The sequence below is a fragment of the Opisthocomus hoazin genome, chromosome 9 (assembly GCF_030867145.1).
Source record: "Opisthocomus hoazin isolate bOpiHoa1 chromosome 9, bOpiHoa1.hap1, whole genome shotgun sequence".
In the NCBI taxonomy this organism is placed as follows: Eukaryota; Metazoa; Chordata; class Aves; order Opisthocomiformes; family Opisthocomidae; genus Opisthocomus; species Opisthocomus hoazin.
Genome location: NC_134422.1, coordinates 91,286 through 117,171, shown reverse-complemented (window position 1 = coordinate 117,171; position 25,886 = coordinate 91,286). Strand labels below are relative to the sequence as shown.

Sequence of the window (25,886 nt, the reverse complement as noted above, 5' to 3'; positions counted from 1 at the left end):
TGCTGGAATTAGTGTAGAAATTCCTTGTGTGTGCTCTGCATGGGGGTAATGCTGGAAGATCTGCAAGATCAGCAAGCTAAATTATTGCTTCATAGTTAGGCTGATCTTCAGGTAAAGACAGAGACAATAACCACCTCTGCTTCCTTCACGTACTTAGGAGATTAAAGAGTGACAAACTACTAAAACCAGTACAGTTGGAGCACCATTAATACAAAGGAATGATAATAGATGTAGAGCCAACTCCTACATTTTTTTACATTTCTACCCTTGGAACTCAACTTCAATGGCAAGTATCAAAAGTTTGCAAGTGGTGTGTCATGGTTTAACCCAGCAGCCAGCAATTCAGCACCAGACAACCGCTGGCTCACCCCTCCTCTCCCACTCACCAACAGGACAGGGAGGACAAATGCACAAAAGGTAATACTCACAGGTTGAGATAAAGACAGTTTAATAAGACAACAAAGGAAATACTAGTACTAGTACTATGACTATGACTATGAATATGACTAATGATAATAATAATTATAATAATGAATATGCAAAACAAACTACATAGAATAAAATTTTCTCACTGCCCAACAACCAATTTGCAGCCAGTCCCCGAGCAGCAAACGAGGACCCTGGAAATAGTGGATTTTTGAGAATTTTGTAAATTTTGCAAAAAAAAACAAACTCCCAGAGAAGTTCAAACTACTGGACAAGAGAAGATTCAAACTCACAGAAAAGGGAAAAGCAGATTCCTGTGCCCCGGCCAGCCCCCATTCACAAACTGCACGTGCTGTCTACGGCATGGAGTATTTCCACTGCCCAACTTGGTTAGCAGTCTGGCCATGCTCCCTCCCAGCTCCCGCACAGCAGCTCATTAGTTGAATATGAGAAACTGGAAAAGGTCCTTGACTTCATAGCAACAACTAAAACAATCAATGTTATCAACATTCTTCTCATACTAAAACCAAAACGCAGCTGCTACTGGGAGGAAAATTAACTCTTTCCCAGCCAAAACCAGGACATGGTGGGACAGAGCTATCTAACTATCCTTGCGTAATGTTAGATCAAGAGATAACGCTAATACAGATGAGCAGCACTCCTCCTTGTAAGACCACATCCTTACCTAGAAGCCACTGCCCATGATGGGCACTGACAGACTGTGGTCCATTATTATGGTACGCATGCGGAAACATATGCTGGATGCTGGTTTTGTTCAAAACAATCAGGTCGGCCCTGCAGCATGGTATGCCTTATTGTGCCAGGGCTAGGACACACACTGCATTTTTATTTCAGTCATATTCATTTGTAGAAGCAGAAAGTATAGCTCTGCTTGTGTGCAAAGCATACTGGGCTTTAACAGTCATGACAGGCAATGTGAAATGCAATTGCGCAGCTATGCCACCTTTTAGTATTTCCCATTCATTAGTATCAACACCCATGTCTCTTATTTATAAATGGAAAGGTTCCAGCACACACCACACCACCCCCCAGCTCCCTCTCCCTGATATTTATTATAACAGTCATGCAACAGCCTGCAGCCTTGTGATCTGATGAGGGAGAATGTGGGATTGTGGAAAGGAACAGCAAAGGTGAGCACTCTCCCAAAGAGTGATGAGTGCAGAAAACAGACACATTACATAGCATGAAAATATTTCAGGGTGGTCTAGTGTGAAACCATTTTTTTCTGCTGCCAAATACGAGCAAATTATATTGACCTCACATAACGTACTGGCAAAAAGCAGATTCTGAAAGTCAGCATGTAATAGCAGCATGCCATGGGCAGCCTGTTACATTGGGAGACATAAAAATAAGTGAGATATTTATATGGAGTTCAGAGTAACTTCATGTGATTCAGCACACAGAGTAGGAGAGTGCAGAAGGAAAGGCTGGACCTGCTTACTGGGACTGCACACTGCACTCAGGAGTCCACAGCTAGAAACATCGTGTGCTGTCTGAGATCCCCCTGAGTTTGTTCAGATTCAATGAACACAGAAGCCTGCTCCAGGTAACTTGCTGATAGCGCATTCTCAGAAAAAAGAAGCATGATAACTGCTCATGTTCTTGCTTAATGCTTAATGGCACCTGAGAAAGGAAAGGTATATTGTAGCATCAGTCTGTGTCTGGGAGGATAAAATAATCATTTATCATAAAAATGAAGACTGGACATGTGTGTCACCACCTGTTTTTGACGTATAGCTCTGGGATGCAAGTCTGGTATTTGGTGTCTTTTCCCACAGACACCATGAGTGTCCAGTATCACAGTCTGTGAAACACTGACAGTGCATATCACCACACCAGTGACAAACTCAACAAAAGGCAACGAAAATGCCTCAGTTGTCCAATATCCCATCTCTGCTCTCTGACCGCTTCCAGCATTGTCTGTGCTGTCCTCTTGTTATCTCCAGTCCTCTCTCTGAGACACAAAGGTGAAGATACGATGTCTCAGGGCCACGTGGGCCTCCGCGGTATAAAGGTCCAAGAATACCTTACACCAAAAGCAGAAGTGTGATCTCATCTCCTCTCTTCCCCCTTTCTGTCTCTGCTGACCGGTGGCTCCCCAGCCTTGTTCAAAACAAAGTTCTTTTCTTTTCTCCTTCAATTTCTTTATCTTAAGCCGGTATAAATATGGTTTGGTTTTTTAGTGCAAACCACTTCTTATCAGGTAAACTCTAACTAGGCCTTTGTTGTATTTATGTACGTGCCCTTTCTTTTTAAATTAATAATTATATATTTTTTAAAGTTACATTACTTTATCTACCACATCTGCACTGTAAAGCAGAAGAAAGTCAGGCAGCCAGGGAATAGTTGAGCAGCTTTTCCACAGATGAAATACCCTTCTAGTACATACAACAGTAGAAGCCAGCACTATGTTCCTAATCCTACACTTGATTTATTAAGTCAAATCTTCTTGATATTTATTTTCTCATTTGTGTTAGGCACAAGAAAAAGAGGTTTACTCTGGTCTTATTAAGTGCACAGAAAACCACAGTTGTTCATTTTTATTTTTTCTTAGTTGAACCTCAAGAAAGGGATATTTATCTTTTCAACCACATAGCAAGAGTGACACATAGGTGTAGTTTCACCAAGAGTTGAAAATGCCTTCTGTTTTAATCATAGTCATTTGTTCCCATCCATAAAAATGATGGACATAATATAAATTAAGGAAAATAAATAAGTAAATAAGTAAATTCAAGTAGTTATTCTGAGAAGGAGAGAAAGAGATAACTCTACTGTGTGTATTTCAATTACAGGAAGAGCACAATGATCCCCTTGTTGTGTGTACACGCAACTAATAATTCCTGGTGCTTTGGTCCTCCCACTTCCTCCTTTAACACTAAATTAGTCACAATGATGCAACAACAGCAATTACGTTGTTCCTGGTTTCTGGTCCTTTCTCATCAAGACGGTAGTAAAACACACCGTCCTCCCTCATCTGCTTACGTACTGTCCTCAGTAACAGAGCTCAGATAGGTTTCAGTAAAATTTTACATTGCTATTATTCTTGTTCAAAAAATTTTTAACCCCATCTGTTTATGTCTACATACGTGTTGGGTTTGTGCAATTATTTGATTCTTATAACTTAGGCACATAGAAAGGTATCTTAAGGCTACACAAGTTTTCTTAAGTTTTCAGTAGCAAAAAATTATTCCTAAATGACAATAAGCAAAGACATTTTCATCCTCAAAGGAGTAATTTCCACTGCTCTAACCTGGGCTAAGCGATAGGAATTAACTGCCACCCTGGTTCTTCTGCACCTGCAGAGATCAGGTATTCTTAAATCTGCAAGCACTGTCCCTAACTGAAGACATCGTCCTGGACAGGAAGATGGAAGACAATATTGATGTCTAAGCATTCTCTTTTCTCTAGAATGTTTCGTGACTTTTCACTATTACCTTCATATATTTAAAAAATGCAAATCAATCCATAAATGTGATTTGAGGTGAAGAATTCTTCCTATTTATTAGGACATTTGTATACCTTGTATAGTTTTTTCTTTTTTTAAAGCATATAATAAAAGCTATTGGAAAGGGAAAGGGTAGTTGCGGTTCCTGTTGTCTGCTGAAGAATATGTTAGTTCTGAACTGTGTTTCAAGTTTATGTATCTCTGTTTAGCATTTGCCCTGGCTTTGGAAAGAAGACTAGTTATTCCACAGAAATGAATGAAAAAGAATGTAGGTATTCTGAGAATACAAACCAGCAGAAGCATTTTCATCAATGTTTTTAATTCAAATCAGCAGTAAGAGCTCCTCAGTGAATAAAACATCATTAGAAGTTGAATCCTGTGCCTCACAGAACTTTAGACTTCCTCCTGACTTGGATGGAGTATGCAGTTGAAGGAAGTAGACTTTAAACAAAGATTTTAAAACATTGCCACTTTCTATAATACTAGAATTCCAGAAGCAGTAACTACAGTAAAAAAAGAACTAACCACCTTTACAAAACAAAACCAATTAACTTTTAACTATTCTAAAATATTTCTGTAATTTTTAAGATGCATTCTTTCATCTTGCAAAATATATCTATAGTCTAAAATTAAAATTTTAAAACACGATACAGATACACTTAGTCAGTCTACCCAAAGCATTATTACCTGTCAAATTTAAGCAGTTAATATGGTTTAACTGTCTTCTACTTTACAGTCCTTTAAAGCAAGAACAGATGTAATTCAGAAGGTACATAAAACCTTCTTGACTAAGATAAAATAGTAACAGAATGAAGTAAATTTTTTTATGCTTAAAAAATATTCATTATCAGGAACATTTGGACAATGATTTCTTTTCTGGATACTGAAAAGGAAGTATAGATTTATAAAGTAAAAAGAAGAAAACCTTTTTAAAATGGGTGTGCACCACAGTGTTTTAACTCACAAAGCTGGGATTTGTTTGGGCCAAAGTTCTTTCAGTTTGATTTCCATAAAGTTAAAAAGTCTTTTAGTTTCAATCCTTCCCATATAAAAATTAACTTTTATTTAACTTCCCATATCAAAAAGTTTAAAAGCAGTGATTTTGACCTTGCCTTAAAAAATTTACTATGTTCAAAATGCCTGCACTGTAAAGGCTAGACGTATATTTTAATAAAGTATGTATTTCTATAAGAATTCTGCAATATTTCTCACTGGCAGTATTACAAGAGTTTCTTTAAGGCTTCATCTATTTGAAATTATTTTGCCTCTGCAATAAATTGATTTTTTTTTTCTTTGTATCACTACTGTGTACTTTGCAGTTTGGATGGTTAGAATCAGCCTTTCACAATCACCATACTTACAAAGTTTGTTTAATCTGTTGACCATGATTTGGATTTGTGCTCTGAGGACAACTTTCTAGTTTACTGCCCACTTTCAGAAATCTTTCTCGTGTAATGTTTGCCATAGACAGTCTAAAATGAACTCTGCTTTTCCTCACATCCCAGCTTTCTCTCCTCTGTAACGTGTTCTAAACTTACTTCTATGGTGCAGCCCTATTGTTCAGCAATCAACCAGGAGCAACTTCACAATTCCTCCTGGCAGGCTGGAAGCCAGGGAACTTGTAACACACTTAGTGTCATGTTCAGTAACTATGGTGCACATGACAGCCTGCTGGTAAAGTACAACGCAAAGGCAAGGGTTACGCTAATTGAAGGTAGCCTAGGAATCTGTAGAGAGTCATCTGCAGGGACTATGTCCATAGTACTTGTTTTAACTGATACAATAAAAAGAACAAGTCCACATATAACCTAAAGTATCTCTTCAACGCAGAAAAAAGCATGGTAAAAGGATGGCTCGAGACTGCCCTGGTTTTGTCTGTCTGCAAGTTCTTCAACCTACTCCTTTCCTGCAGTCTAAGCTATGCATACACAGCAGGTGGTGTTTTCCAAAAACTGTATTTCATAGTAAGTGTTGAATGGACTGACTTGTGACTCAAGGATGCATTTTCCTTTTTCTAGGACACAATGTCTGCTACCCATGGAAGTCTTCCTCCTGCCTGTGCCCAGCTTTACAAATGTGAATGGCTACTGTAATATTTGGGACCATCTATATGAAGACATGCCACATCCAAAACTCTTTTCCTGATTTGGGACCTTTTTGCTGCCATTTCTCACTGAAAGGAGAGGGTCAAAATTCTTAGAATATTGCCTGAAGTCCTTCATAAAAAAATGAATATTCAAGATGCAATCTAAACTGCATTTTAAAAAAATATGTATTAGTGCTTTCTAATAAAACTCTTGCAGTCAGGTCAGAAAGGTTACGAAAACTCTTTGGGAAGTCTCTATCTCCAGATGGCTATTAGAAGTAAATTTTACTTAAGAATAACCTGCTAATACGAGTAGATTAAAACTAGACAACTAGACAACACCAATTTCAGACCATCTTAAGATTTCAGACTATGATCTACTGAAGTAAAGAAAAGACTGAAAAGCTCAGTCATTTGTGGGAAATCAGCTGTTGTGAGAGGATGTAAAAATGGACAGTTAGGGATAGTAACTCTGTTAATAACTATCTGAATTGAATCTGACTGTTTCCATATTCTTGATGTGGTTAAAGGACATGATGAATCAGATGTACTCTAAACCTGCTGCTTTGCCCTTTACAAGCACATTATTACATAGGCTTTTCTGACTTCAGCCACTATCACCCAACATTTTGACATTTGCCTTAAGACAAATCCCAAACTGTATTCCAGCCTCATTAGATGGTGCTGTTTTAGCAATGATTCACAATGTAGAGAAGTCTTTGTGCAATGTGGTGATACTGATCATTCTTTCTCAACGTTTCCCTTTTTCATATATTTGTAATTAAAGTAATTTACTCATGCAGTGTTGCAATAGCACAGGGTAGATCTTTGATCCATTATGCAGATTAAAAAAAATGCAAGTCTATGAGCTCAGGTGATAGTATAGTTTTTTTATTCTAAAAGGAACAAAGTTGTGACAAGAACATGGCCAACAAATGGCTCGCAGAATGCTAACAAATGGGTCTTGCATCAACCCTCAAGCAATACAGATTGTGCATTGCATTGGACAGGGCTATTGTAGTGAATGCTACAAGACCTTTCTCAGCATCCCCAGTAAGTCCTCTTCTGATAGTGAGACTGAGTTGAGAACTCATAAGTTTTGTATCGGATAGAGCTTACCCTGCTTACCTTTTAACTTGCTTTTAAAAAGAAAAGCATAATGGACTTGCTTAGTGGTGGCTATGATCTGTTCTGGCTGCAGGAGGGCTGCATGCTCTGTCCTCTACGTTCACGCAGTCACTTTATGTGATCTGTGAATTACAGTTGACTTGTGCATGACTAAAGGACAGAACGCATCCTTTAAGGACTGAATTTAATATAGATCCAACTCTTTCTGTAAGTGTTCTTCTTTGCTAACCAGGAAAAAGGGCAGCTGCTACTGCTGGAATGATTCCTGAGGTCCATTCCCAGCTGTCCGCTTTTGCTGGAGACAGAGACGCCAATTAAATGGTATTGGCAGGGGCAGCAGCCTGTTTCTATCTGCGACAGACAAGATTTTTCCAAGTCCAATAAGCATTGCTTTGGGCATGCTGGTGAAAGGCAACATGCCCATCAGCACAAAACCCGGCAGCCTTTCTCTCCTATCAGTTTTTGTTCGGTCGCTTCTCTCTCCGCTTACAGCACTTCCCAGCACTTTGTCCTCTGTCTTGATCCACTAGCACTTTGCCCACCATTTCTCTGTGAAAGAATCAGTGAACAAAAACCATCACAATCCAAACATATGGAAAAACACATTTAGAAGCATGAATGGGAAACAGAATCCAGGGTATTGCCAAACACAGGACTGTCCTAGAATTCAGAGATGCTGCCTGGCTAGTTTCTAACCAGCCTGGCTGGTCTTGCGCGTGTCCCAGATCTGTCAGAGCTGTTCGGCGTGCACGCGTTGAATTGGTACATGTTGGAGCCCTGTGCCAGGGCGGCTGGTTGTGTTTTCTGCTTTTTGGGGCTGGGGTGTTTGGGTTTTTTTTCTTCCCTCCCTTAAAGAATGGCTAGCCTGCTGCAACAGTGCAATCTAGGGCACTCACTGGGACATTTCATATTTATTTATAAAACAATATTGAAACTAGGAAGAGTACGTAGCATAGGCGGAAGATTCAAAACCTCTGCGTGCAGTTCCAAGGCTGGACGTTGAACTTGACAGTCGATTCAAACTGTGGCTTGGGGATGTTTCTCCACAAAAATGAACGAAATTCTGTCTTTAATGCAAGGGTTTTTCAGACCGCTTTCATTTTCTGGAGGGCCGTCACTTTACGAGCTGAGGCCAGCGGCCCTGAGCGCGGCCCCGCTCGCTGGGCGGGCGCACACACCGTCCGTCGGCACCCGCCCCTCGACGGCAGCCGCCCCCGCCTCCCACCGCCCCCCCACCTCCCGCCGGCCTCAGCTCCCGCCGCCCCGCCCGCGCCCGACCGCGCGCCCGTCCCCGCGGCCGCCCCGCCCTCCCCGCCATCGAACCGCTCCCGCCGCGGTTCTCGCGAGAGCTGGGTGTGGGCGGGGCGTGGGAGGTGATTGACAGCCGTGCAGTCTCGGCGCTGTCGCCATTGTGTGGTAGGGAGCGGCGCCTGGCTCGGCGCGGCAGCCCGTGGGCCCGGCCCAGCTTGGCCCTTCCGGTGGCCCCTCCGGTCGCCCCTCCGGTCCTGAATGCCCGCGCCGTGAGGTGAGTACAGGCCGCGTACGGCGTCCGGGAGGGGCCGATGGCTGCACGGCCCAGCTCGCGCCCGTGTGCGGGGCCGGGCCCGGGGCTCCGCGCCAGGGCTGGGGGAACCATTTTGTCTCGGGGCTGGCGCCTGGCTCCTCCGCCCTTCTCTCTGCGGAGCTGTGAGCCGCTCGCCGGGCCCCCGTTCCTTTCCACCTTCCGCAGAGCCGCTGCCCTGCCGGGTCGGGGCAGAGCGGTCGGCGCTGCCCTCCTGGCTGGCGCGGGCCTCGGGGCGGCGTTGGCCCGGAGCGGGCGCGGCCGTGAGGAGCCGGGGGCCGGGGACGCCGAGGCCTTGCCGGCTGGGCCTCTCCCTTCGGGAAGCGGAGACGGGGTATGGTGCCCTCTGCGGAGCTCCCGCTGCCCGGAGCCTGCTGGCCCCGGTCTGGGGAGGGGGAGCAGCCCAGGGTTGTGGCCCCGGCTGCTGTAGCGTGGGCAGATGGACGGCATTCGTAAGTGTTTTTCGTGCTTGTGGGACTCCTGAGAGGCAGTGGAGTTTTTTGTCAGTCTTCCTTGATTGAGAGTTGAGAAAATACCCCAAACAAGGAATTACACAGGCTGGGAGAATTGTCCCTGAACTCCATCTTGTTTGTCATAAAAACGTGAGCGTGAGTAAACACTGGGGAAGGCGTGTGATGACAGGTTGTTCAGTAGAAAGTCTTACGAACGGTTGTATATCAAACCATGCAAAAACCTGTAGCCATGAAAGCTTACGTCTTGGGTAGAAGCGTCACTACATACTGGAGCTACTGGAGAGAGTCCAGCAGAGGGCTACGAGGATGATGAGGGGACTGGAGCATCTATCCTATGAGGAAGGGCTGAGGGAGCTGGGCTTGTTGAGCCTGGAGAAGAGAAGGCTGCGAGGGGGCGTTAGAAATGCTTATAAATATCTGCAGGGTGGATGTCAGGAGGATGGGGCCAGACTCTTCAGTGGTGCTCAGCGACAGGACAAGGGGCAATGGGCACAAACTGAAGCAGAGGCAGTTCCGTCTGAACATGAAGAAGAGGTTCTTCCCTCTGAGGGTGACGGAGCACTGGAACAGGTTGCCCAGGGAGGCTGTGGAGTCTCCTTCTCTGGAGATATTCCAGACCCGCCTGGACAAGGTCCTGTGCAGCCTGCTGTAGGTGGCCCTGCTTCAGCAGGGGGTTGGACTAGATGATCCCCAGAGGTCCCTTCCAACCCCGAACATTCTGTGATTCTGTGATAACTCCGAGGTAGAAAACTTGAGTTTAGGAGGTGGGAGAGGAGTGTGTGCTTCTCTATGATTGAGGGTACAGGAATGCTTTAAACTGTCAGTAGAAAGCATGGAAGCTGACCTTACTGGTGGATATCACTGCCTCAAATTGCCTCTCATTTCTCAGTAGAGGAGGGTCAGGGGAAAAGGAGTGAGAGGTTTTTATTTGAAATATTTTCTATTTGTGTTACTTTTACCTTTTGAGATTACACTGCTTTCCATCAAAGATCGCTTGGATGTTTTGTCTCTTGTTATCTTTATCTGTGGCTATGTTAGATCTAGTTAATCTTTTATAATGTAGTTGGAGGGATGACAGATCAAGAAGGGCAGGACATTTGAGCAGCGTACTCAAAATAGGCCGTTCAACTCCACCTCCTGTTACAAGTTGGTCATCTGTTTCCCAGGTACAACTTTAAATTTAAATTTTGATTTCAGAACTTGGTTTCTTACCAAGTCTTGAGAGGTATCACATGTATCCCTTATTCCAGGAGACGTAAGAGCTGTTTGTAGGTTTTTCTGTAAGGCTTTGATTGGGAAGTTGTGTAGCATGGTGTTACCTGATGAAATATGTTACTTTGAGAGGAGTGCTTCTCACCCTGCTGTTACTTTTCTCATTTCTCTGTTACTGGATACCAGCATGAGTAGTGTCAAAATGATGGAGAAGCCAGGAGTGTGTTTTGCCGGGATAGTGTGTTGAGGTTGCTCAGTGAAGGACATGTTGTGGGTTTCCGTGGAAAGGTTTTGGTAGTGGAGGGCCTATAGGGGTGGCTTCTGTGAGAAGCTGCCAGAAGCTTCCCCCATGTCTGATAAAGCCAGTGCCAGCCGGCTGCAAGACAGACCTGCCGCTGGCCAAGCCAATCAACGACAGTGGTAGCAGCTCTGTGATAACATATTTCAGAAGGGGAAGAAAAAATCCTGTGGTAAAACAGCAGTGAGGAGAGAGGAGTGAGATGATGTGAAAGAAACAACTCTGCAGACACCAAGGTCTGTGAAGAAGGAGGGGGAAGGAGGTGCCCGAAATGTCGGAGCAGAGACTCTTCCCTTGCAGCTCATGATGAAGACCATGGTGAGGCAGGTTGTCCCCCTGCAGTCCATGGAGATCCACGGTGGAACAGATATGCACCTGTAGTCCATGAAAGGGACCCCAGGCCGGAGCAGGTGGATGCCTGAAGGAAGCTGTGACCCCGTGGCGAGCCCCGTGCTGGAGCAGGCTCCTGCCGGGACCTGCGGACCCATGGAGAGATGAGCCCACGCCCGGAGCAGGTTTGCTGGCAGGGCTTGTGACCCCATGGGGGACCCATGCTGGAGCAGCCTGTTCCTGAAGGACTGCACCCCGTAGGAAGGACCCATGCTGGGGCATGTCATGAAGAGCTGCAGCCTGTGGGAAGGACTCATATTGGAGAAGTTTGTGGAGAACTGTCTCCCGTGAGAGGGATCTCACGCTGGAGCAGGGGCAGAATGTGAGGAGTCCTCCCACTGAGGGACAAGGAGTGGCAGAGACAACGTGTGATAAACTGACTGTAACCACCATTCCATGTCCCCCTGTGCTGCTCAGGGGGAGGAGGGAGAGAAACAGGAGAGAAGCTGAGCCCGGGAAGAAGGGAGGGGTGGGGGGAAAGTGTTTTAAGATCTGGTTTTGTTTCTCACTATCCTACTCTGAGTTGATTTGTGATGAATTAAACTCCCTTTTCTCCCCAAGTTCAGTCTGTTTTGTCTGTGACAGTAATTGGTGAGTGATCTCTCCCTGTCCTTATCTCGACCCACAAGCCTTTCATCATATTTTCTCTCACCTGTCCAGCTGAGGAGGGGGAGTGATAGAGTGGTTTTGGTGGGCACCTGGCGTTTATCCAGGCCAAACTGAAACAACACAACAGGTGTCATATTTGAGTAAGGCGTTCCTTTCCTTTGAGGCAACAACAGGCTTTTAAATCAGTTCAGACTGCAACACAACTTAGATTTTTTTTTTTTTTTTTTTTTTTAATTTCCGCAGAGAAGTCATTTGGCCTCAATACCTTCTGTGTAAATTGAGGTGACTACTTTGTCATTATAGAATTCACTACAGCAGGTTAATTACCACTTGGGATTTGTTGAATTCCTGTGTGGGTAAACAAAATGTTCAAGGTTTTAATTTGACTGTGTTCGTGCTCATCCAAAAAAAACCTTAAGATGCTGATACTGTAAAAGGGAACCATTCTTATTCTGAAATATCCTATAAAAACATGATATTTCCCTTACAACACACAGGTATTATTTTGGCTTTAATAATATGATTTCTTTTTTTAATTGTGAGACCACTGTCTCACTCTGTCCTGTGTTCTGTGGTAGCTTAGCATGTTTGCCTTGACCAACTTGTCATGTTACCATGATCAGCATGAGCCTTATATGTGTATTGTGTGTATTCAAGCCGACTATGGAAGCTTGAGGAGCAGCTGTCTGAAAGTTACAGTGCTTAAAATGGTTTTCAAAGAGCTCTGGACAAAAAACCCAAACAAAACACAACCCCCCCTACCCCTCAAAAAACCCAGAACACTTCTTAGTAGTGTTGATTATCAAAGTTGACATGCTTAGTATCTAGTTTTAATCCATCTAATATATTAATTCATGGCTCCATTGACTTCAGTTGCAGCTGTATGCTTTAATGATTTCTGCTAGTTGGATTCCAAGTAAATTTTACAGTGGATGCCCAGAATTAAAATCCAGTTTCCTCAAGCAGAAGTTCTTTGCCTAGACCAAAAGGCCTTTTTCCGGTACCTTTCCACCTGTGCATCAAATAAGGCAGGGTTCCTCTTGTCAAATACCTGTTCTTACACAACTGTGATTCATCTTTATAGCAGATCCTTCCTGTTTGCTGGCTGAGGCCAGGACTGCAGAAGAAATGTATGATTGTATTAAAGAAATTAATCATAATGTGTATGCATAAACCGACATTTTCAATTTTGCATTTTCTAACATGCTGCCTGTATCTTGTTTTAATACCTTTTTTGTGTATAGTTTCTGCAAGATTTCTTCACTTAGAGAAAGAAAATATTATATAGATAGTATCGTCCTGACATCACATCCTGTGCTAATTTACAAGATTAAGCTGGTTGGTGACATTGTCCTCTTGGGGTTACTGCTGGAGGAGAAAATTAGTCTTGTGTCTTTTTATGTATGTTTGTAGAAGGAATTTGCTAAACTTGGGATTTCATTTCAGCTTCTAGAGACAGTTGGCTCTGGTATCCACAGTCTTCCACCCTGTCCTCTCCTATCTTAATGTTCTTATTTTGTCTGTTCTGTGGATGATGCATAAGCAATTAGTATTAGATGAGCTCTAATTTAGTCTTGACGTTCTTATAACTTCTTACACTTCTGTCTCTTCCCCCTGTTCATCTGGACATTAATTTCTACCAGTAGGAGCTTCCATCTCTTCTTCTAGAACCATTGCATATTCCACGTATTTTTGTGTCTGACTTCTATGTTATTTAATTCATCTGGTTCCACACCAATCTGAAGCAAAGTGATCCAGAAGCAGAATGATCCGTAACAGAAGTGATAATACTGGCACTCTTTGTCAAGTACTTAATAGTACAGAATTGGATCCATTATTCTGTGTGTCTGTACCTTATATTTTGTATCAGGGTAAAATGTAGACAAACAGTGCTTTGGATGTCAAGACCTACAGCTGTCCTGTCCAGCATACTGTATTACTGTGACGTTAGTTTAGCTTCACAGTTTGCAACTTGAATAGTTACTTTTTCATGCTCAGTGCAGCTTCAGACAAGTACTAGACTTGCAGTGCACATTATGGCAGATTACTGTAATTTTGAAATTAACCATAATTACAGTGTCTTTTCTAATGTTACAAATACGAAGAAATATGATTGTTATGTTTTATTGCACAAATGATCCACTTGAAGTGGTGTATCATAGGTTAAGTTCATCCTTACTGAATTTCTTTTAAACTTCCACGATTGTCAGTGTTCTTCTGTACTTTGGAACACTGCTTAGAGCATTCTTACGGATATAGCTGTTTTTACAACTTCGAGAACTGCATACAGTTGCTCAGTATTTACGTAGGGGTTTAAATGTCATCTGAGAGGTTTAATGAATTCGTTATTTCAGGTTCCTAATCCAAAGTTAGGCAAGTGAGAATTTCAGATTCCTGAACTGATCTTGTTTAACTGGTAATGTCTCTGGCAAAAGTGAATGGGTTGCTAATGTCTGAAGCATGGTCTAGAAGCTGGTGCACTTCTCCGTAATACAACCCAGTAGCTCTTTTGTACGTGAATGTAAACATTCACTTAAACTTGCTATGCTTTATGTTACATTTTTTTTCATTAAACATTTTGTTGTGACCTGTGTTGTAAAGCTAGCAACTGAACATGCACCAAAACAGTGGTTAAAAAAACTTTCATTAAGAAAATTAACCTCAGCTGTCCACTGTTTGGTCAATAGAGCTTTGTACTAACTAGCTTTTACCAGGTAGAATATGTAAAGCAGCATGACTTTCAGCTAAGATTAAAAGTCCTGAGTATGTGAACTCAACTTGAAACTGCAGCAAGACATGAAGTGTCATGAGGATTGATGCAGCAGCTTTTCACAGGCTGTGTTGCTGATGAATCTGGATGATGTGTGGGGAAAAATATGTGCTTTACTGATTGGTAATTTTTTTTTCTGATATAGCTTATTCCCATTCTCAAAATTTTAGGCCAGATTTAAAAATGGTTAAATAAAATGAATTGTACCACTTCTGTAAATCACTTTGTACCAATGGAATTCTCGGCCACCTGTTTTAGAGTTGTTAGTTATGCTGCTGCTCTTCCTGCACCGTGCCACCGAGGACATTGCAGTTCTCTTCATTTTTTTGTTTGAGCTACCTTTTGTGGTCTGATTCTGTCTGTACCATCCTGAGGAGTAAGAATCTGGGAATGTTAGCAAACCAGTTAGTTGTCTATCTGGACTTTTTGGGCAATATTAAGTCAAGATGTCCTTTCAAGGACAGGAATGATTACAGGATCCCTTCTCATGTGGAAATGGCACCAGCATTTCTTTTGAAATGCCTAGAAACACAAAAAAAGCAAATAAACACTCAGTGACTCAAAGGCAAATTTATATACCTGTGGGACAGCATGTGCTCTTTTGTATACGTGAATTTTCATGGGAGTTGTCTTTGGAGAATTTGAATATTTATTTGAAGCAGGTAGACTGCAAGTGTATTTTTTTTCACAGGAGGGTGAAGTTGCATGGTTTTGACCCTGAAGAAGAAGTCTGAGTGTAGTTTCTGCAAGTGTTGAGATGCAGTTCACTAACTAAAGAGTAATATATGAATTTATGAAATCTGAGGACTCTTTCCGTGGCTCGTAGCTCATTTTGTGTTAATGCTAGTGAAGCAGTGTTCTTAAGGGAGTCCAACTTGTAATATAATAGCAAGAATATATTGTAATATAATAGTAAGAATAGCAAAAGGGGCTATGTTTCTAGTTTTCTAAAACAGGATGGGAGGACATGTGAAGAAAAGGTTACAAAAAGTAGGGTAAGAACTCATTTCCCCGTCTTAATGATGCACAGCCAGACCAAAGCACTCTGTAAATATTTGTATTTGTGAGTCATATTTATGATACACTCCGAATGACTTGTGCATGTATTGTATGTAAGGTACCTGCTTCTAAAAGAAAAAATAATTAGTATGTCCTTATATAGGATACAAAGAATGGAGTCAAAACCCTCAAGAATTCCTCGAAGGATATCTGTTCAGGCCTCCAGCCCTTCACTAGGATCTAGAACATTGAGTGGAAACAGTTTAGCTGGTACGTACGGCACAAGAGAATCTTCACGGAGATTAGAATCTGCATACCAGGTAATATGTTTTATGTCTTTCTGTAAAGTATACATTAACATAATGCCTGTTTCTGACCAAGAAAAACCTTAAAACCCAGACAAAAAAAGGAGGGGGAGAGTGAGTGGACAAGTCCCACCTAGGGCCTTGTATTTGTGAACAAAAACAAAGATTAATTCTAAAATGCGAGGATTTAATGACCAGGCCAATGACAGTATTCTGCAGTGTGAACTGGTAGTTCTAGGCTTGCCGTCTTTGCCTGCTTTTGTTTCTAGCCGCACCTTTAAAAATCAGCAGTTCGATGAATGAAGAGCATCCTGATACGATGGATCGGTTTTGGCACTAGTCACTGCAGTCTTAAACCTGGGTAAATGACGCTCTCTTTTGAGGGGAGGTGAGGATTTTGTTTGAATTTTGATGTGTATAGGGCGTAACACTTCATGTGTGGATGATGCAAAGAGTACAGGAATGTGTTCCGGTTCTAAGAGCTGACAGTAGGCTGTACTGCTGTGCAGCACCTACCTTGCGTTTTGTGAAGGTGAGAAGAGGACCTTTGGCTTACTTCATGCAGTCATGTCAGCACGTTAATACAACTAGGCTTTGTGTGCAATAGACAACACTGGGGTAAAGGCATTTGCTATTTCACATGCAATATTTTACACTAACCAAATTGCTTTTGTGAGGGAGGGGGGCCATGCTCAAGAATAAGATGTCACCCTCTGGAGGTACTTTCACTTTGAAAGAGTATTATGGAAAGTAGGGATTATACTTCAGAAATTATTTTGGGGCACTTGGAAACAACAGATGGCTGTTTGGCTCAGTTCTCTTATTATTTCGTTTCTACTCCTGTCAGTAGTTCTCACCTCAATTTTGGGCACAGAAATGTAAGTCCATCTTGTGTTTGAAATTGCAGAAACTTAACTACGTGATTAAATGTTTGTATTTTTTGATAAAATGGTTATGAGTTTGGTCCCTGCTGGCAAGCTGTCTGGGACATTGTATTATGTAATGCCTTTTCCAGAAACAGTTTTACAAGTAATAGAACATGAATTATTTTTAGCACAATTACATGTATATACATTATATTTTGCCATATCTAGCATGCATGTGGTCATTAGTATATAGGCTATAGGGAGTGTCTAAGTATAGTCTTCAGTCATTTTTGCCTGTTGGATTCCTACACGTTTCACTGGCTGTCAGCAAAACCGAATCAGGTAGTCTTACTCTTTTGTAATGATAGTGGACCCACACAGTCTGTGTATAGCACTGAAAGCTGTCGATCAGAAGACGAGTCTTGAGCTAAACTGGTGTTGTGAAGTTAGATTTGTTACCACTGTTATGAAATTAAACACAATAGTTAGGCACATTGTTTCATTTATTACATGAATGCAGTCTGTTCACTGCGCTGCATGTTATCTTTTGGCTATTTCCTGTTGAGCAAAGTGTAATGATCTTTATAATGCTTTCCAGTTAAAACAGAGGGGAAAAGAATTGTGTGGAAGTTTGTTGTATCCCTTCTTTCCACTCCCAGTTTGTAGAAGGTAGTCTGAGAGCTTGTTACACAAGACTAGTGCTTAGTAGTAGAAGCAAAGGGAAGCTTCTTATCTTGACTAACCTCTGGTACTTAGAGAGCTGGTAGGAGCATATTCCATTATTGCTTGCAGGTTAAGATTACAAGTGGCTGGGCCAAGAAGAAACAAATGGTATAAATAAGATTAAGCCCAGTCACATAGGAATGGAATGGGCAGGCCTTTTCACTTTGTTAATGCATTCAGAAACCTACCTTAAAATATAAGAGCTGCTTCGGTTCCAAATCATTTAAAAGATTTGTCATTTAGAAGAAAAAGTGTATGACTATCAGGAGTGCTTTGGATATACAGAGGTAAGAGAACTTGGACACTTGGCTTTTTAATAAAAAGTCATTTCTGCAGCTAGAGACCATACATGATTATAGCTTAACTCAAAAACTTTTGGAGACTGAGCAGTCAGACTTTGAGTATTTGGTTTTGACTAAGGAAAAAAAAAACAACAAAACAAACACCAAACAAAAAATCCGTCGAGTGGGTTTGTTCTCCTTCCCCTTTCCTTTTTTCCATGTAGGTATGAATTCTTTTATGGCATACACTTTTGAGATCAGTCTGGGTAGTAGCCTCTGCTCGTCTAAGGAGGCATAACAGCAGGTTAATTGTAAACTAATCTGATGTGTGTGACATGGCGTTGTTTCTAAGTGACTTACAATACAAAAATCAAATTAGTGTAATGGTGTGTAATAAAACATTCCGATGCTTCATGATACAACATTGTTAACCATTTCATGAGAAATTAAGTGGAAGTTTGTTTTGTTTTTGTTTGCTTTTTTTAATGGTGTGATAGGGTAAAGTGTTTTGAACATTTTTCTGCTACTGAAAATAGACACCTAAAATAGACTATTTTGTGTAATGCTTTAATTGTTAAGTTCTGACAAGGGATATTAAATAGTCTTAAGCTGAACTGAAGGAACAAAGCACACTGAGGTTTTAGTTTCAGACACAGCAGTTAGGTTGAACTTGCCTGACACCATGTCTGATCATCTACTTTCTCTTAAAGCTACTTTTTTGATGTCCCATATGTTGCATTTTTTCTTCCTATTTTGGCTGTGGGACATCTTTCTTTCAGTGCTGTGCTAGTGTGAGTGTGTTGTTCTTGGATTAAGGCCTTTAGTGTTGTGATCCAGACACTTAAAATAAGCTGAAATTCTCAGATCTTCAGAATCTTAACAGCCGGAGAGAAAGGAAAGGCAAGTATTTCAAGATCAGTTAAGTCTGCAGGTATGGCTTGTATTAAAGTTTTAAGAGATGGTTACTTTTCTCTTAAGGTTGTGTAGTCTTGTTTGTGCCCATGAGCAGATTATCCGTAGATGAAATAATTTAGAAACCTGATGAATCCTACTGAAACTTTGAAATACGAGAAAACTTAACAGGATGATACTTTGTATTCAGGTTTAGTGTTGCTAGTGAAAATGATGAGTGAATATTTCTTCAGCTTTTGAAGTTCTAATACTACAACTTTTAAGAAATGGTCACAGAAACTACTATAGTTGTAGTATGAAGAGTTCATAGAAAGAGGATGGACAAGAATAGCTTACAAAGTCTGCTTTACTGTAATAAAATGTTTGGATTTCTGTTATTTCTATTAATTTTACTGATTTCAATTATTATTCTGTGGAGCAAGCTAAACTGCAATATCTTTCCTTAATGATCATCTATTCTTTGAAATTCAGTGAAACACTAGTACTGTAGAACTTATCCCTTAGGTTTTCTTAAAGATAGACAGATTTGTATGTTAAATGGTTTCCAGTTTCATTGTTAGACTTTTGGCTGTGTAGCCAAGGTAAAGATTAGAGCTCCTGAGTATCTGGAAAAGAAAATACAAAAAGAACAGTTGCATTCATTGCCCTGCAGAATAAATAATTTGAGTGCTTTGTTCTGAGGTAATGCAGCAAACAATATTTGCAAGACTGCTTCTCCGAACGGTCTTAGTTTGTTATGCATATCAAACTGTGGGTTCAGTATCTTTGCACTGTGTCTGAAATAGGCTGCTAAAGCTATTTTATCTTATTTCTTAAGCCCATTTTGTACGCAGTGCTGTTCACTGTTTTATGGTGGTCTTCAGTGTGAGTGATTTATAAGAAACTGAGACATGCAAAAGTTTCGATTTTGTAGTGAAAAATGGAAATGTATTTTTGCTGCTTGCGTAAATTGTGATTGGAATTAGTGATGACCAGTTTGCAAGCCTTCCCTACCAGTAGCACAGTGATGGATTGTTGGAATAGACTGCAGAGAAATAAGAAACTTCAGCAGTAGTAAAAGGGGAGTGTTGAAGACTCGGAGAAGATGCTGTGTAATTTGCAGTAACATGATTTATTTTTTAAGGAATAATAACTTGATGACATAGTTTGTCACATCTATTTTACTAGGACATATCATGCTCCTTATGTAAAAATAATTATCTGTTAGACTCAAAACGTGATTTTTATTCTCCCCTCCTTGCACCCACTCCTTCCTGTATTAAAACTGCTGACCAGGACAAGACAGATGGCTTGCTTTAGTGGCCAAAAAGCCACTTTTGCTGTCATGGAGACTCTTTTTCTATGTGTGTGGATTTTTTTACTTAACACTTAAAAGTGAGGTCCTTAATTCTGCCCTGTTGCTGGGGTATCTAAGTTCGGGTAATGCCTCAAAAGCGTTATACTTCAACTTTTTACTGTCCACAGTCAAATGAGAGGACAGACCAAGGAGTTAGATATGTAATTGCTAGGAAGTAAATTAAAAAACTTTCCTTTTGCCAGTGGTTTCTTAAGCCAGTTTCATTTCTTCTTGGGTATCCCTAGAGGTTTCTCATGAAAGATTTCCAGATTTGCTAGTATCTTCACTTCCCTGTATTTTCAATATTCAGATCAGATACTGAGTTCATTTTGAATTACAAGATGCATATGATAAGCATGTTGTTCTTCAGGAATCCGGCGTATTGAATAGTTCCAGTAGAGACTGGGGACTTGGAGAAAGAGACACCTGTGAAACTTCATGGAAGCTGACAACGTCCTCTCCAACTCACTACTCGGGGACACTTGATCAGCCACATCCTGGAAGATTTTTGGGAAGCAGAAGCAGATTGGTGAGAATTGTTAATGTGTAATACTTTTTTTTTGGGAAAAAAACCACCACCACCAACAACAAAAAAAACCCCCACAAAAAAAACCCCAAAAAACCAAACAAAAAAACCAGCCCTAAAAGATCAGCGTTTTACTGTAGCCTTCCGAATCTTAAAAGGTGCTAGCAGGAGCTCACAAATGTTTCTGGGTAAGCAGATCTTAGTAAGTTGAGATGGAGGGAAAGCAAGAAGATCGTGATGTTAAGAAATCATTTGGAGGATGAAAAGGATAATGTATATTAGTTTTACTAATAGTTAAGAAACAAGTTTGAACTGAGAGTGGCTCTGCAAGTATCTCTTTAAAAAGAAAAAAGGAGGGGGTGTTTAGAATCTCATACATGTTATAGCCGTATGGAGGGCAAAATTAATATTGTTTAGACTTGCCTTGTTCCATCAGATATTTCTAGGGGGTGTGTTTTTTGGATGGTAGCAGTTTTGTGAGTTAACACAAAGTTCATGGTTTTGGACATCTACTTTAGAAAATTTAGTTGTGGAGGAGCAGTTTGTAGTCTGACTGCGCTTACTTACCTGCTGCTTACAGCATACTATGAAAGAATATGGAGGCTGAACTGTCACCTGACTGCCATCCAGGGCTCAAGCCGTAACAGCTTGTCTTAACTGGGCTTCATAATGTGCCTTCATATCTCCAAAAATAGTTTGCTTCTTTGACATGCTTATGCACTGCAGAGTGATAATGAAACACTTCGAATTGCAGTAGAAATATTAAGATGGGAAAAGCAGAAAACTGTGAAGATGCTTGGCAGGAAGACAGCAAACAATTGAAAATACTGCTCACTTTCAAAGTGAAGGAAGTTAGGGTATCTGAGAGTGCTTGCACCTTAAATAGGAGTTTGATTTCTTACTGTGACTTAAAGGTGAAGACACTTTAAGAGAAGTAGTGGGGAGGGAGGAACTAGTGTGAAGATGCTGACCTTCAGGGGAAGTTGTGGTAGGTTTCTGCATTTAGTTGAAATGCAAACCGAGTCTGTGGTTGTAAGGGGGCTACATGTCTAGTTAAGTTGGTGCTGTAGAGTTTTTGAAATGATACGTTTTTTTCCCATTAAGGTTAATTTTCTCATAAGTTTTAATGCAAATTCTAAGAACATTGCAGAAGACACTCAGAAATGTCTACTTGTCAAATAAAGGATTAGAAGATAAGTTACATGTTAAACAGGTTATTCATGAGGGAAATGAACCTGGCTTTGTACTTGGTTTCACAGAAACACAGAATGGTAGGGGTTGGAAGGGACCTCTGTGGGTCAACTAGTCCAAACCCCCTGCCGAAGCAGGGTCACCTACAGCAGGCTGCACAGGATTTTGTCCAGGCAGGGTTTGAATATCTCCAGAGAAGGAGACTCCACAGCCTCCCTGGGCAGCCTGTTCCAGTGCTCCGTCACCCTCAGAGGGAAGAAATTCTTCCTCATGTTCAGACGGAACTTCCTGTGCTTCAGTTTGTGCCCATTGCCCCTTGTCCTGTCGCTGGGCACCACTGAAGAGTCTGGCCCCATCCTCTTGACACCCACCCTGCAGATATTTGTAGGCATTTATAAGGTCCCCTCAGCCTTCTCTTCTCCAGGCTAAGCAAGCCGAGCTCCCTCAGCCTTTCCTCATAGGACAGATGCTCCAGTCCCCTAATCATCTTCATAGCCCTCCACTGGGCTCTCTCCAGTGGCTCCTCATCTTTCTTGAACTGAGGAGCCCAGAACTGGACACAGTACTGCAGATGGGGCCTCACTAGGGCAGAGTAGAGGGGGAGGAGAACCTCCCTCGACCTGCTGGCCACACTCCTCTTGATGCACCCCAGGATCCCATTGGCCGCCTTGGCAGCCAGGACACACTGCTGGCTCATGGCCACCTTATCATCCACCAGCACTCCTAGGTCCCTCTCCGCAGAGCTGCTCTCCAGCAGGTCAGCCCTGAGCCTGTACGGATGCTTGGGGTTGTTCCTCCCCAGGTGCAGGACCCTGCACTTGCCCTTGTTGAACTTCATCAGGTTCCTCTCTGCCCAACTCTCCAAGCCTGTCTAGGTCTTGCTGAATGGCAGCACAGCCTGCCGGTGTATCCACCACTCCTCCCAGTCTTGTGTCATCGGCAAACTTGCCGAGGGTACACTCTTAACTCTTCATCCAGGTCATTGATGAAGAAGTTGAACAAGACTGGGCCGAGTACTGACCCCTGGGGGATACCACTAGTTACAGGCCTCCAACTAGACTCAGTGCCGCTGATGACAACCCTCTGAGTTCGGCCATTCAGCCAGTTCTCAGTCCACCTCACCGACCACTCATCCAGCCCACACTTCCTGAGCTTCCCTAGGAGGATGTTATGAGAGACAGTGTCAAAAGCCTTGCTGAAGTCGAGGTAGACAACATCCACTGCTCTCCCCTCATCTACCCCATAAGTCATGCCATCGTAGAAAGCTATCAGATTGGTCAAGCATGATTTCCCTTTGGTGAATCCATGTTGACTACTCCTGATAACCTTCTTTTCCTCCACTTGATTGATGATGACCTCTAGAATGAGCTCTTCCATCACCTTTCCCGGGATGGAGGTGAGGCTGACCGGCCTGTAGTTCCCTGGGTCCTCCTTCTTGCCCTTTTTGAAGATTGGAGTGACGCTGGCTTTTCTCCAGTCCTCGGGCACCTCCCCTGTCCTCCAGGACCTTTCAGATATGATGGAGAGTCGTTCAGCAGTGACATCCGCCAGCTCCCTCAGCACTCATGGGTGCATTCCATCGGGGCCCATGGATTTGTGGGCATCCAGATTGCTTAAATGATCTCTCGCACAATCCTGCTTGACCAAGGGAAGGTCATCCTTTCTGCAGGCTTCCTCTGTTGCCTCCAGGTCCTGGGATTCCTGAGGGCCAGCCTTAGCACTAAAGACTGAAGCAAAGAAGGCATTCAGTAACTCTGCCTTCTCTGTATCCTCCATCACCAGGGCACTCACCCCATTCAGCAGCAGCCTCACATTTTCCCTAGTCTTCCGTTTGCTGCTGTTGTACTTGAAGAAGCCCTTCTCATTGTCTTTGACATCCTTTGCCAGATTTAATTCCAGGTGGACCTTAGCCTTCCTTGTTGCATCCCTGCATGCTCTGACAATGTTCCTGTTATCCTCCCGAGTGGCCTGTCTCTCTTTCCACATTCCATAGGCTTTTCTCTTCCGTCTGAGTTCTGCTAGAAGCTCCTTGCTCATCTGTGCAGGTCTCCTGCCTCCTTTGCTAGATTTCTTTCTCAGGGGGATGCACCGATTCTGTGCGTGGAGGAAGTGATGCTTAAACAGCGACCAGCTCTCTTGGACCCCCCTACCTTCTAGAGCCACGACCCACGGAATTTGTCCAAGTAGGTCCTTGAAGAGGCCAATGTTATCTCTCCTGAAGTCCAGGGTTTTGATCCTACTTACCGCCCTGCTTCCTCCACGCAGGATCCTGAACTCCACCATCTCATGGTCACTTCAGCCGAGGCAACTTCCACATCCTCAACCAGTCCCTCATTGTTCATCAGTACAAGGTCTAGCAGCATGCATCTTCTCGTTGGCTCCTCCATCACTTGCATTAGAAAGTTATCATTGATGCCCTGCAGGAACTTCCTGGACAGCATGTGCCTGGCTCTGCAGTCTTCCCAGCAGATGCCAGGGTGGTTAAAGTCCCCCATGAGAACCAGGGACTGTGACTGTGAGGCTACTTTCAGCTGCCTGTAGAAGGCCTCATCAACTTCCTCTTCCTGGTCAGGTGGCCTGTAGTGCACACCCACAACAGCGTCGCCCATATGAGCCTGTCTCTTAATTCTAACCAGTAAGCTGTTGACTGGTTCTTCATCCACCCCCAGGCAGAGCTCAATACATTCCAGTTGCTCCCTCACATACAGAGCAACTCTACCAGCTCGCCTTGTTGGCCTGCGTTTCCTAAAGAGCCATCTATGACAGCATCGCAGTCATGCGGGCTGTCCCACCATGTCTCTGTAATTGCAATGAGAACATGGCCCTGCGACAGCACACAGATCTCTTGATTCTTCCTGCTTATTGCCCATGCTGCATGCATTGGTGTACAGACATTTCAGAGAGGAACCCAAGCATGCTGGTTTCCCTGGAGGGGTGCAAGAGGATCTGCTGTGTCCATGCCCACCCTTAAGGTTACTGGTCTTTTGCTTCTCAGCTTGGGACGCAGCTGAGCAACATTTGTCACTGCTCTGGTTGGCCACACTTAATCCCCAGCCGGATGGGATGGCTTGAGCATAGTGACTTTGCCTCCCACACCCGAGTCCTTTGTGGTGTTGGTTTCTGTGTTTTCCGTATCTGTCTTTTATGATGGGATAAGAGAAATCCCTAGATACGTCTCGGTTTTAAAGAGTAAAAAGTAGTGGCGTAAGCTTAGTAAAAAAACTTAATAAAATAAAACACAGCTATAATATCTAATTTGATTGATCCTTAAAGGATCTTGGTTGTACGTACTTTCGGGGGCACAGACAGCTTAACTGAGATTTTTGAGCTCAAGTTTTTTAATATCAAAATAAAATCAAAACATTTCAAATAGAAAATGAATGCTTTAGCTGCAAGTAACAAGACTGACAGCTTTATAGGCTATCCCAATTTTTTTTTGTTAGCACTAGTTTCTGAAAATGGTTTTATTTTCGTGCTGTACACTGCAAAAATTGTTTTGGACCTGTTCTTTCCTCTGAACTGTTTCAACTGCACTTGAGCTTAATGTAATCAAAATATATCTGGTCTGAGGAGCTTACCAGAAGCTAGAGCTGACTCCTTAGCTAAGTATATTTTAGGTAGGTAAAAGATTAGCTGAATTAGTTACGCTGTTAAATAAAATTAATGAAGCTGATCAGTTTTGGCCATTTTTGGACAGCAGAATTATGTTTCCTTGGAGGTCTATAAAGCTATATTTGATCATGTTTATAGTGTCTTACAAGTCAGGAATATCTTTTTCCTCTGTAGGCCGTATCTGTCTATAAAGCACTGTCTATTGTAATAGAAACTAGCTTTTGGTGGTAGGACTGTCTTGAGTAAACCTGGGAATACTGATAAAAAGCACAAGCGTAAATCCTACATTATTTTTAAATAAAAAGGCTTTGCATCTTAAAGTTACTCTTTACTAATTTTGTGAGTCTTACATTGTGTATGCATTTGTTGAGTGTGAGTACATCTGAAATACTGGGTCTGTAACTTTTTTTTTAATGTTATTTCAGTCTACAACTTCTTCCTCTCATTTTACATCTGGGTGTTACGGTGAGTCTGAGAGAACTCAGGGAGCATATTCAAGACTGCATAGCCAGCAGCGAGATAGTGATTCAAAGAGACCTAAGCTGTCTTGTACATCTACCTCTTCTGTGAGAAGTAATGGCTTGGCTGCCTTTTCAGGTGAGAGGTTGATTATTAGAGCTGAGTTACATGAAAATTGGCTAAGTAGTAAGATCAGGTTTTATGAAGTTTTAAAAGACTTGCTTTGAAATATTATGTTTTTATTATTCTTAAATACT

General features: G+C 42.3%; 1 protein-coding gene across 6 annotated transcripts in view; it reads left to right on the top strand.

The window, feature by feature from the left end:
* The first annotated feature begins 8,475 nt into the window (after positions 1 to 8,475).
* The window catches only part of MARCHF7 (membrane associated ring-CH-type finger 7), a 29,629-nt gene continuing 12,218 nt past the window's right edge, over positions 8,476 to 25,886 (top strand). For 4 of the 6 annotated variants that reach the window (XM_075429785.1, XM_075429784.1, XM_075429782.1 and 1 more), the window contains exons 1-4: positions 8,476 to 8,631; positions 15,582 to 15,738; positions 20,212 to 20,370; positions 25,596 to 25,767. In XM_075429785.1, the coding sequence (XP_075285900.1) occupies positions 15,592 to 15,738; positions 20,212 to 20,370; positions 25,596 to 25,767 (478 nt within the window). In that variant the 5' untranslated portion in view covers positions 8,476 to 8,631; positions 15,582 to 15,591. Of the gene's footprint in view, positions 8,632 to 15,581; positions 15,739 to 20,211; positions 20,371 to 25,595; positions 25,768 to 25,886 lie in introns of those variants that run through there. The other 2 variants (XM_075429783.1, XM_075429786.1) reach the window with 2 other exon arrangements.